Raw genomic sequence first — 13,147 nt, forward strand, 5'->3', positions numbered from 1 at the left:
ACAGTATGGGCCGTTTTGTCGCTGATTTATAGAGAGTATGTCTGGGAATGAAAAGACACTGATACAGACACTAAGACTTCTCCTGGGAACCCAATGATGCTGCTTGTCATGGCCACTTGACTGGTCCCATGGAAGAATAGGAAGGAACGCAAGGGTGGACATGCCAAGAGGTGAGAGCAGAGGAAGGAGGCCTGCCTGCAGGAAGTTCTGTGCACCCGGATATTGGGATCTGAGTTGCCATCCGTGAGAAGGGCCCAGGGAGAGCCTGTCCAAAGGAGGAGAGGCTGGGGAAACACATGCCCGCCAGACTGAGCTGCCTCACCCCTCCAGCTACCGCTGCCTGTGTTTAACAGATCAAACAATATAACGTGTGACTCTAAGGAAGCTATCCTGAATAAACTTTAACTTCCTGGTATTTTATAGTTTAAGAGCCATTTTCCCCGTAAGTAGAAATATAACTTGGCAGAGAATTCTCTGTAAAAAAAAAAAAAAAGAGACAAATATTTTCCAAACAAAGGAGAAAAGCCAGTTGCTAAACAGTAGGCTCTATAAATGACTTATTTATCTTAATCGTCTTCTGTAAACACAGCTTCTCTAAAGATCACTTCCTTACTGGCCGCCAAAAGGCTGAGTTCAATTATGACTTCAGTTACAGTGGCCCTTTGCAGACACCAGGCACAGTGGGACAGAGTGGCTTACATGTCATGGCCTGGTTAAGATGCCGAAAAAGAAAACTGGGTTTAAAAAGAAACTAGTTGGGAATTCCCTGCAGTCCAGTGGTTAGGACTCTGTGCTTTCACTGCCGAGGGCCCGGGTTCAATCTCTGGTTGGGGAACTGATCCTGCAAGCTGCATAGTGTGGCCAAAAAAATAAAAAATAATTGTAAAGAATGGTTTTTGATTTAAAAAATCAAAAAGAAACTAGTTTATGGAGAAACTAGAACCTTTGTGAAAAATGGTGCATCCACTGTGGAAAACAGTTTGGCAGGTCCTCAGAAAGTTAAACATAGAGTTACCGTGTGACCTACAACTCCACTTCTGCGTACATACCAAAAGAACTGAGAAGAGACTTGAGCAGATATTTTTTCACCCATAGTCATAGTAGCACTAGTCACAGCAGCCAAAAGGTGGAAACAACCAAAATGGCCATCAGCAGATGAACTGATAAACAAAATGTAGTTCTATACAAACAATGCAACGTTATTCAGCCTTAAAAAGGAAGGAAATTCTGACACCCGCTACAACGTGGATGAACCTTGAAGCCATCACAGAGTGGAACAAGCCAGTCACAGAAGGACAGACACTGTAGGATTGCACTCATGTGAGGTCCTTAGGGTAGTCAAATTCACAGAGACAGAAGGTAGGATGGTTGGTGTCAGGGGCTGGGAGAGGGGGATGGGGAGTTACTGTTTAATGGGCAGTTTTAGTTTTACAGAGAAAAGAGTTCTGGAGACGAATGGGGTGATGGTTGCACAACTGTGAATGTACTTAATGCCACTGAACTTAAAAATGGCTAAGATGGTAAATTTTATGCTGTGTATTTACCACAAATAAATAAATGCACACATTCATACATACATCCACACATACTAACCACATACTTTCAAATAAAGGAAAATGAAAAAAGAGAATGGTTAAAAACAGTGACGGAGGGGCTTCCCTGGTGGCACAGTGGTTAAGAATCCGCCTGTCAATGCAGGGGACACGGGTTCAAGCCCTGGTCTGCGAAGATCCCACACGCCGCGGAGCAACTAAGCCCGTGTGCCACAACTACTGAGCGTCTGCTCGAGCCCACAAGCCACCACTACTGAAGCCCACGCGCCCTAGAGCCCGTGCTCTACAACGAGAAGCCACCGCAATGAGAAGCCTGCGCACCGCAACGAAGAGTAGCCCCTGCTCGCCGCCAACTAGAGAAAGCCCACACGCAGCAACGAAGACCCAACACAGCCATAAATAAATAAATAAAATTAAAACAACAACAACAACAACAACAGTGACGGGAGCTGCAGGAGTGACTCCCAACAGCCTGTGCCCACTTCCCTTCATCTGAAACAGGTTAACTAGGCAGCCAGGCCCTCAGCCGCAGCTCACTTGTCAATGGCGGCGTCCTTCTCCTTGGTGGTGTCCGCCTGCCTCCACTCAGCCCTGCGGAGCTGCACCTCGAGGTTCTCGCAGTTCACCTGCAGCTCCAGGGCCCTGGCCTCTACCGCCTGCAGCTGCTCCGCATGGGCGCTCTTCGCTGCCATCAGCACCGTGTCCCTCTCCCTGGCCAGACGGTCCAGCTCCTCATGCCTGAAACACAGTGAGGTCCCCAGTGGCTCACACAGGCCCTGCTCAGGACCCCCGAGCCTAGAACCTTCCTCATTCTGCAGGAGTGCTGCATGCGTGTCCTCCTGAAGGGCACTTCTGCCCGCTTCTCTCTGCTCCTCACTCCTCACACGAAAACACTGACTGAGAGATTCTCAGACGCCGGGCCCCAGCCCTCCCAAGCTCACAGTCCATGGGAGAAAGACCCCAGAACATGTGCTTCAGTGAAGGGCCACCAGCAGAAGCTGTACGGACTCGGGAAGCAGAAGGCAGGTGTAAACTGCCCTGGCCTCGCAGCTACCCCATTTGCTGGGCTGCTTTCAACCCGGAATCTGAGGCTTCCCAGAACTGGGGGCCGCGGGATGCAGGCTGCATGTCTGTCTTTGCTAGAGATGCCAAACCTACTGGAACTCTGTGAACAGAACATTCGTCTCGAAAATACACTGTTGGGTGTCGCTGACAGCTGACGTGATGTCCATGATGTTTTATGCTTTTATTCTATTTGGTTTCGATGAAGAGTAAAAAGCCCTAAAAAATGTAATTCCACATGATTTCTTTCAGATTCCATCAGCATTGTTCAATGAGATGGTTAAGCCTTATTTAATCAAGTCGCATGCCGTACTTTTCATTCCAATTACAATCAATCTTCATCTTACTCACCTTGCAAACTGTTCAGTATTTTCCACCTTCTAGTAGCAAAAAACTATACTCATGCCAGTTGCTGTACCCATTAGTTTCTGGCAGGATATACCTTTCTTTTTCACCAAATCACAACAAAAGTTTGATCATGACAGCTAGTGAAGGGAGGGAGTTATTTCTGCACGGCATTATTCTGTGACCATTGGTTAGTTACTTTCAAAAGGCAAACACCAAGACTCCAGGGCATGGACACCCCAGCCCACACCAAGGAACCAAGGAACACAGGTTTCTTGTCACCTTGGCTCTGTAAATAACGCCACCTGGGCTGCACACGACTCTGCGGGGTCACGCAGTGTGTGAGGACACGGAGCATCTGTGTGCACCCTGCTCCCAAGACTTGTTTCAACGGGTCAAGTATATTGGCTCTAAGTGTCAATCTGGACGGCTTTCAGCAATTCATTTTACAAAGCGTGTTCTGTAATTCTCAGTGTTTTGATGATATTCCTCCAAACACACACAAATATACTAATTTGAACTGAAAAGTGAGGGGAGACCCTGGAAGAGCAGGCCTGACCCAGCTAACAGTCCCACAGAAGGGCTGGGTCTGCCCCCAAGGGGATCAGGGAACGTTTTCCCTATGCTGACACTGGAGCCAGAAACACTCACTTCCTCCTAAACGTCTCCTCTTCTTTTTTCTTGGTGAGCTGCACAGAGTGAAGTTTACCCTCTAAGTCTTTTATCCTGAAAGAATCAAATATTAGTGGAAAAAGCAGGTAAGGGGCTACAGCAAAGCCAGCCTGGAAAAAGCCAGAACAGGCAGATGCCTCCAGGCTGGAGTCCAGACCATGCAAAACATCGGGCGCATTGGCCACATCCGCCCACAGGGAGATGGCGAGACTCCGCACCGGGCGTCCTTCACGGCAGCCAGGTCCCTGAGTTCCCATTCTCTGTGCTGCAGCCTATCCTCCAGCTCTGCATTCACCGCCTCGGCGCTCTGCAGGGACTCCGCAGCCTTCACCCCGGCCTCTCTCAGGGCCACGAGCTCTTTGTTCAGCAGTTTAATCTTTGAAAGAGAAGAATTCAAAATAAGGATATAAGTGGAACAAACTGAGGTGCTAGAGGTAAGCCTTACCATTTTATCAGAACTGGGAGCGAAGGAAAACTGGAATTTGAGAAGCAATAGAACAGTGAGTCTCCTCACGTGCTCCCACAACCTTGAGAGCACGGGCCCCGTGTGAGTCCCTGTCGTACCCCAGCACCCGACTCGGGCATGATTTGATACTGGAATCACACAGCCAGATGGAGGCTGTACGAACGTGGCTCCCTGCTGAGTGACCCCACTCAAACCCCAGCCACACATTCAATTTTTAAATAGCTTCTCTGGGCCTCAGCTTCCTCGACTATAATGCAGAGGTGATGGTACTGCTGCCCCCAAATCAGTTCTGTGTATAACCTGTGATGCCCTCAAGGGGCAGGTGTTCAGGGGACTAGAACCGACTCGTGGCAGCTGGAGATGGGAGTGGGGCATGCCCTGGCTCACCCACCCCTGTCCCCTGCTCCTCTGACAGGAGTGCCCACTGCACTGTGAGGCACAGGTTGGCCCTGCACGTCCCGCCTGCTCTCTCTCCCCTGGTGCTCAGAAGTCCTCAAAGTGGCCTCGGGGCGGGGGTGGTGGTGGTGTCACTGTGAGGCAGCCCCAGCCTCAAGGTCCTACTGGCCCTGGGTGCATTCCTCCAGGGGAAAGTCAGGGAGACTCCACAGAGGGGTCAGGCAGGGCCTGGTGCTGCCCCCTGGACTGCAGCCCTGTGGGGAGGCTGGCAGCCTAGAGGAGGGACCTTGCTGACCACCAGTGCAGGGTGTCGATCTTGCTACTAACACCTGGCTGGACGCTGCCCAGATGTGACCAGCTGGGGCAGCAGGGCCGGGCCAGGCATCAACCCTGCTTCCTTGTCCCCGGCACAACTCCCCCTCCCCTCCAGGCTGCTCCCTGTCTCGGTGCTAAAGGCCAGGCATGCGTGCTCCTCATGTGTGCCCTGGCCATGTTGGGGCCAGTGCTTTAGAGAAGTCCTGTTCACGGAGGGGAGCCGGCACCACGGCTGGGAGCACCAACTGCAGACAGGCCTCCTCCTGAAAACAGGGGGATGAATGGCACCTCCTCACAGGCCCATTCCGAGGTGTCACGGGAGTACACAGGCCAAGGACAGAGTTTGCGGGGTGGTGGTTTCTCCAGAGGGAGACACTTCCTCAAGGTCAGGTAACTAGACCTGGACTGGTGGCACCAGCGTTCCTCTGGCTGGGCAGAGTGGCCGTCACTCCTGACCGGGGCCCTGGCAGGCACAGTGGCAAGCATGTCACCTGCATGTCACCCCCAACTCTGTGTGGCAGAGATCGAGGCCCACGTACAAAGCGGGAGGCCTTCATGTGAACCCTAACTCGCAAGGGGCTTCTCACTTCTGCTGAGGAAATGATCACAGTCCGAGGGCGCCCTCTACCTTGAGCTCGTGTGCTAGGACCACATTGCTCATGCTGTCAGCCTGCAGGCGGAACGCGTGCTCCCGCTTTTGCATTTCAGATTCAAACTCCTGGAGCAGCTCCTGGAACAAAAAGAGCTGGTGGTGAAAAGAGCACGGTGGGGCCAGCAAAGACCCACTGGCACGCTGAGGGCAGGAGGGACGCAGAGGACCTAGCGGAGGACGAGGTCAAGAGTGGGACTGGGGCCTGTAACGCTGCATGAAGGACATCGGAGGGCTCTTCCCACCGTGGACGTAGGTTTGTCCCTCTCCCCTGTGGTCCTGTGGAGTTTTGCTCTGCACAGACAGAGCTGCTAGTGGACCCACAAGGAGAGACACCAGGCCCATGAGCTCAGAAGCACCCCTCCCAGCAGTTCTGTTGTTGGTTCCGTCTATGTCTCTCTCTAAACAACACGTCACTCTTCCCTCCGCGCTACCTGCCGGCTTCCTGAGCAGCCCCACCCCACACCCCCGACACTGGGCTCACGGCTCCACTCCCCTGGCTGTGTAAGCCTCACCCACGGGCTGAACCCAAAAGTCCATAAACTATTACAACAATAAAGTGATTAACGGCTCACCCAACAGCGAACGATTATGACGGTTCCCATCTCATTTCTCCCAGAGTTTTCAATTCTCTGTCTCTCTCGCCGCCCCTTCTCTGTCTGGTTCTCTCCTGTTTCCTGAGTGGTGTCTGCTTCCCAGGACACACCCCATAATGTGACCCTTTCTTCTCCTGGGGTATGGTCCCTCCAGGGCCCTCAGTCTCCATGCCCATCTGGTCTCTCCCTGGGCTGCCTCACAGCCAGCATCCAGGCCCGAGACTCACAGCTCCCCTAGGCGGTCCTCGGTATTCCTGGATGCCCTCATCCTCTCTCCTGGTTTACTCCTGCTGGAAAGGACCTCCTTCCCCAGCTCAAGAGCTCCCATCAGGGTGAGAGTCCCACGATCCCCTGCCCCACTCGGCCTTCTCCCAGGGGGCTGGAGTGGGAGCTGCCCTCAGTTTCCCTGCCCCACCTCTCTTAGACTCACGGGCTTCCAGGTGAGGCTGCCAGCTCAGCCCTGTGACTGGGGCCACCCAGTCCTGGGGACCCGCCCAGCTCAGGCCCCCATTCTCCTGGCAGCCTCCTCCACTCCATCTCTTGGTTCTCAATGTTCTGAACTCAAAAGGGAAACAGAGGCAGCTAAAGGCTGATCCCTCGGCCCCGACACACAGCCACGATGCACAGGGCTCGCTCAGTAGTTACACTCCAGTAACTTCCTGAGAGGCTGTTACCCAGCCAGAGGCATCCACACCCTCACACCCCAGGGCCCCGGGGCTTACATCTCTTCCCCCAGCAGTGCTGAAGACCTTGTCATGTGTCTTCTGTCCCAAGCTGAGGTTGAGGAGTTTGGGCCAGGCTCTGACTCTACGGGTTTTCTGGACGTTTGCAGCACCTCCTCTTTGTTCCTCTGAAACCCCTTTTGCTCATGGCTCTGGGGGCCTTTCAGTCTGAAGTCCCCACCCTGAGAAGTGACTATGATGTTTACTTGATAATCTGACACCTTCCTGTTCTCTGCTGTATGTTTCTGGAATTTGTATTGTTAGATGAATCCTGGATTTATCCTCCATGTCTCTTAAATTCTCTCTTGGATTTTCTGTGTCTTTTTTCCATTTTCTGAATTAATTTCTTTATATATACTTTTATTTTTTTAATTTTAAATATTTATTTATTTATTTGGCTGCGCTGGGTCTTAGTTGAGGCACGCGGGATCCCCGTTGCTGCATACAGGCTCTTAGTCATGGCATGGGGGATCTAGTTCCCTGACCAGGGATTGAACCCGGGCCCCCTCATTGGAAGTGTGGAGTCTTAATGATGGCCAGGGAAGGCTCTATACATACTTTTAATTGTCAAAATTCTTTCTTGTTATGATTGGCCCTTCCTCCTGGCATCCTGAGTTACGGATGCAAAATACACCCCTGGGGACACTGATCTCAGGAAGCCCCCACAATGTGCTCTTAGACACTGAAAATGAAGATATAATGTGATGAGTGGCTGGCTCTGTCCCCACCCCATTCCCAAGAGGCTCAAGTTCTCACCTTGGGGGAACGACACAGGAAGAGCCTCATGGGAAGGAGGGAAATAGCCAGCCCCTGCCCTGGGAGCAGGAAGGTGGCTACTCTCCCAGCCCATCCTCCAGGACTGGGCTGACAGGAGTTGCAGGATCACTGGCACTGCCTGCGGAGCCCAGGAGGCCACAGCACCAGAGCTGCCCACGCAGACAGCTAGACCAACACGGACAACCAATTGCCATGCCCGGGCAAGCCTAGCACGGGCAGGGCCACACGGCCCACCGTGCTGCCTCACACCTGAGCTGATCACACGGCGGCGGGTTTTAGGATCTCTGTCTCGGGAATCATCTCTGTCCTACCCAGGGTCATTTTCCCTGTTCCTCTGGGCCTCTTCTTATGTTGCTGGCATTTCTCTGTCTTGTAATCCTGCCTCAGTTATATGCTCCTACTCAGGAATGAGGCAATAAAAAGTTCACTGGGATGTTGAAATTAAAAAACACCTGCTATTCATAAGAGACTGTTACAAAAAGGGAAAGGAAAGGCACAGAATGGGAGAAAATTTTTCTTTTTGGCCACACCCCATGGCATGCAGGATCCTAGTTCCCCAACCAGAGATCAAACCCATGCCCCCTGCAGTGGAAGCGCGGAGTCTTAACCACTGGATTGCCAGGGAAGTCCTGGAAGAAAATATTTGAAATATATATACCTAAGAACTTGTTTCTGGAATATATATGCAGAACTCTTACATATCAGTAATGTAAAGACAAATAACCCAATTTTTTTAAGTACAAGAAAGCTAAACAGACACTTCACAAAGGATATATGAATGGCCAGTAAGCATGTGAAAAGATGCTTAATCTTTGATCATCAGGGGTAAGCACATTAAAACCACAGTAAGACACTACTACACAACCACTAGACTGGCTAAAGAGAAAAAGACTGACAACACTAAGTGCTAGCAAGGACGGGGAGCGACTAGAACTCTAATCTGCTGCTGGTGGAATGTGACGCTACAACCATCTTGGAGGACAGCTCGGCAGTTTCTTAAAAAGTTACTCACAGCCGTAGGACACATCGCAGAAATTGCACTCCTGGTCATGTAGCCTGTGTCCATTCAAAGACGGCCAAGGATGCAGCAGCCTCATTCGAAATGGCCCCAAACTGGAAACGACCCAAGTGTCCAAAATGTGCGTTGGCAGAGAACGGAAAGAGACTAGCACCTCCGCACAACACAGCACTGGCACCGAGAAGGAACAAGCTGCCAACTATATGACAACTACGAGCCTCAGACACGTCATGGTGAGAGAGAAGCCAGACAAAGAAGGGCACAGTGCGCGGCTCCATTCTCACAGGACTCTCCGAAAGACAGATCTCGCCGCAAGGGGCAGGAAGCAGGCCAGTGGGGCCGGTGCCAGGGGTGCTGCTCCCTGACTGCAAAGAAGCACGTGGAACTTTGGGTGGCAGTAAAGTTCTGCCTTGGTTGTTACTCAAGTACCTGTGTTAAACCTTGTTGAACTGCGCGCTTAACATGGGTGCATGGACTGTAGGAAATTACAGCTCAATTAAGTTGAATCTTCGCAGAGCCGACTGAGGTCGCTGCTTCCCTAATGTCAGGTCTGCGCTGCAGACAGGGCCCACACAGCCGCCTTCCTTCTCCCCATGGGTAGTTCAATTTCTGTAAAGAAAACTGTGCTGAGCTTCTGCCTGGGGAAGGAGCTCCTGGCTGCTGGGCACTCCATCTGCACATGAGGGGGGTGGTTCGCGGCCCCAAATACAGACATCCACCTGCACGTGCATGGCCCCTGGTGTCCCAAGGCCTAACCTCTCTGAGTCTGTAGGCCCACTGGCTGCGTTTCCCACAGGCCCGCTCCCAGCTGCTGCCCCCGCCCTCCCCGGGAAGGCGCAGGCTCACTCATCCGTGTGCTGAGGCCCTTCTCCTGCTCCCGTCACTGCTGTGGGTTCTCACTGTCCTTAGTCCTTTATTGTCTTGTTTACAGTCGTGACAGGAGAGCAGACGCTCGTGGCTGATGTGCCCTAGGGACGGGAGGTCTGGATACAGATGCAGAAATCACACACTGAGGGACAGAGTCAAACTGAAATGCACATCCTGGAAAGCACAGCGCATGGAGAGCCCAGCACACTAGCAGGATTCCAGGTTTCTGACCAAGTAATGAGGCCCCTGCTTTTGAAGAGGCTTGGACAGACTCAGCCTCCTGAAGGAAAGAGTCGGGGAAGGCTGAACCCAGCCTGAGCGCGCCGGCAAGAATGGGCTCGTCTGCCTCCGCCCTGCAATAAACTCCACAGCAGCCTCCCTCCCCTCCTCGGAAGGTGGGGGGCCTCAGAGACACCATGCAGAAGTACAACTGAAAACATACTTTTTTTATCCCTTGAGAAGCAAGACGAAGTATAAGGGGTCACACGAGCAACGCTTGTTGGGATCAGAATATGAAAATCATTGAGATTCACTCCTAACGCTACAAAATACTGAAGCACTTGGTTTCTGCTCCAAGTTCTGCAGTCTGTGGCTGCCAGGGGGCAGGAAGCCCTCACACAGGCAGAGCCTGGCCCAGACCAGCGGGCAAGCATTTAGTGTCCTTGGTGAGGAAACAAGAAAGCCACCACCCCTGCACGCACTGCTGCGTCCAAGTCCACTCCCCATCCCCACTTCACCCCAGAGGCACGCGGCTCAGGCCCGCCTCCCGACCACCCTCTTCTCTTGCTCCTGGGGGCCCCTCTCCTGCTAGTCCCCCACCCATGCCCCTGCCCTGTGCCGATGTCCCCGGCTCAGCCTGGATGGCTCCTCTGCCTACAGTCACCCTTTGGGGGTGCCCCAGGTTCCTAGCTCTGTACCCTGTGGCCCACCTGCTCCATCCTGACCTCCCAGTTTGTCCACCTGGGAGCGCAGAAACCACTTCCTATGCAGCCCGACCAAGCGCCCTCCCCATCCTCCCTGTGTGGTTCCCCCAACTCCAAACAGGGCAAGTCATCCTGCCAGGCACTCAGCCCCAAACCAGATGTGTCCGCGGCGCCTGCCTCTCACCCCATCTCATCTATCAGCGTGTGCACTGGCTCTGCCGTCTAGGTGTATCCAGAACCTGCCAGTGGCTCAAGCCCCGCCCTCTCACCTGGGGCTGCGGCAGCCTCCCTCCTGTCTCCCTGCCTCCCCAGTCCCACAGGCTGTCCTCAACCCAACAACAGAGGATCTTTTAAAAACTCAACTTGGCTCACAAGCCCCCAAGAGTTTCTCACCTCACTTGGAGCAAAGGCCATCCTCACGAGGGCCTGGGAGGCCTACACCGCTGTTATCTCAGCCCCCTTGAACTTGAACTCTGACGCCAACTGAAGGCGGGCTCACAAGTCCTCTTCTCAGGGTGCCCTTCCTGACCTGCCTATTAAAGATCAGCCCCATCCACCCTGCCTCCCTGTGTTATGCAGGTGACGTCCCTAGGATGCTACAGCCAGAGCCTGTAATGTTCGGGTGTCCACTGTGCCCCCACAAGGGCCAGCTCACTCTCAGGGCAGGTGGGGCCCCTGCTCAGCCCTAACCCCAGGGCCCGGGATGGTGTCTGGCAAAGTCTATTTGTTAAATGAATAAATCAATAAATCACTGTTTCTCCTCCAGTGGCTTCTAATCCTGTGACTGCTAACCAACAGTGAAACACCTTAAGTCCACAGTCTACAGCTTACAAACTCAGCTCCCGTCATCTTATACTTCTTTCTTGAAAATAAAAATCACTATTACCATTGCATCAATTCTACCTTTGACAAGTCAATAATGAGCACAAAGATCTTCAGAAAAAGGAGACGGGAAACCAGCCCAAAGGAAGCCCACAAAGCTGATGAGCACATAAGGCCCTTTCTTCAGTCACAGAGAGTCGGGCGTGGGCAGCACAGCCCTGAGGCTGGCGTGACCCCAGCTGTCCCTGAACCACACTAGGCAGCAAAGGCTGCCCAAGTTCCTGGCAGCAGCTCTGGATGGAGCCCAGAGCTGGAGAGTCCAGACGTCAAGTTTCCTTCCTTCCAGAGACAGGGCTGGTATAAAAACTCCCATCCGGAGGTGCCCTCCTTGTGGACAAGGGGGCTCAAAGCCTGAACAAGCCTGAGTCGGAGCAAGGGCTCTGAGTGTGGACAGGCTGGGAAGCCACCCACAGACCCAGCCCAGCGACCACAACTCCCACCAGGGCACTGCTGCCTCCAAGTGCCACTGACTGTCCTGCTAACTGGGACACTCCCACCACTGCCCAGAGCCCTTCCGAAACTCCTTCTTTGGAAGGGACTCCAATGCCACTTGAGGAAACCTCATGACTTAGATGAGTCATACCTGGTCTTGATCACTCAGCTCATGCCCCAGTGACCTTGGACTGTTTCCAAAAGTCAAACCCGCCCATAATGGAAAAGTTCTTTGGTCCCTGAGGACTCCAAAAGAAAGTCCTCTGCAGGAAATTTCAAATGTTCTAAGCGATGATGGCATCATGGACAGTAAAATTCAAGCTTCCAAGAGGGGAAGGAAAGGGTAGGGCCCCCTCCTCCACCAGCCGTGGTTGGTAGATGCGGCCGTGCCTGAAAGCTCGGTCACAAGGACAGTTGTGTCCATGGGCGCCTTCCATCCTGATGGGTACAGCACATCAGGATGCCGTCCTATCTCAGGACACTGACGCTATGCTGTGGGACAGAGGGCCCAGCAGTCAGGCCTCAGTCTGCCAGCTGACAGGTCTGTCCTCCTTGAGAACCGCTGACCCCAGTGCCCGAAAAGGAACCAGCACAGGCAGGCACACCATTCACATCTGCCCAGTGGCACATCCACTGGAGAGACTAGGGGCCTAGTTCAGAGCTCAATGGCTCAGTCAGCCAATCACTCCAAGTCACTCAATCACTCCAAGAAGGGCAGAAGTGAGGACACAGACAGGTTGACTTCTAGATCCAGCTCCTCTCCAATATCACAGACACAGTCTAAAAATAAGGCGTGGGCTTCCTTGGTGGCTCAGTGGTTAAGAATCCGCCTGCCAATGCAGGGGACACGGGTTTGAGCCCTGGTCTGGGAAGATCCCACATGCCGTGGAGCAACTAAGCCCGTGCGCCACAACTATTGAGCCTGCGCTCTAGAGCCCACGAGCCACAACTACTGAGCCTGCACGCCTAGAGCCCGTGCTCTGCAACAAGAGAAGCCACCGCAATGAGAAGCCCGCACACCACAATGAAGAGTAGCCCCTGCTCGCCGCAACTAGAGAAAGCCCGTGCACAGCAACAAAGACCCAGTGCAGCCAAAAATAAATAAATAAAATAAATAAATTTATAAAAATGAGGCGTGAGTTGTTATCCTGTGGCAGGATGACAGTACCTAAGAGTTCTTGCACTGGAATTGTCTTGGACTCAAATTACGGCTCCGCCACTTACTGAGGGGGATCTTGGGCAGGTTACTTAATGTTTCCCCTATCTGGAAAATGTAGAACAAAATTGTGTCTCTGTTGTGTTGAGCGGATAAATTCACACACACGCACAAGGAGCTCCATGAGGCAGTTTCTATAAACACCAGTCACTGCTACGATGACACAAGCTTGGCACATCCTGGAAGGAGACCAAGGGTACCCATGTCCTTGCATACACGCAGCCCTGCCAGACATGGACTTCGGCCATAAGTGTGA

At 52.8% G+C, this 13,147-nt stretch overlaps 1 protein-coding gene across 2 annotated transcripts in view; it reads right to left on the minus strand.

Annotated features, from left to right (window-relative positions):
* Positions 1-13,147, minus strand: part of CCDC57 (coiled-coil domain containing 57) — a gene marked incomplete at its 3' end in the record, with an annotated part of 106,271 nt that overhangs the window by 77,820 nt on the left and 15,304 nt on the right. For both annotated transcript variants that reach the window (XM_082860378.1, XM_082860379.1), the window contains 4 exons: positions 5,438-5,539; positions 3,851-4,008; positions 3,612-3,686; positions 2,091-2,291 (listed from right to left, as the gene is read on the minus strand). In XM_082860378.1, coding sequence (XP_082716504.1) covers positions 2,091-2,291; positions 3,612-3,686; positions 3,851-4,008; positions 5,438-5,539 — 536 coding nt within the window. The remainder of the gene's footprint in view (positions 1-2,090; positions 2,292-3,611; positions 3,687-3,850; positions 4,009-5,437; positions 5,540-13,147) is intronic.

The sequence above is a fragment of the Leucopleurus acutus genome, assembly GCF_964270905.1.
Source record: "Leucopleurus acutus genome assembly, chromosome: 19".
NCBI classification, from domain to species: domain Eukaryota; kingdom Metazoa; phylum Chordata; class Mammalia; order Artiodactyla; family Delphinidae; genus Leucopleurus; species Leucopleurus acutus.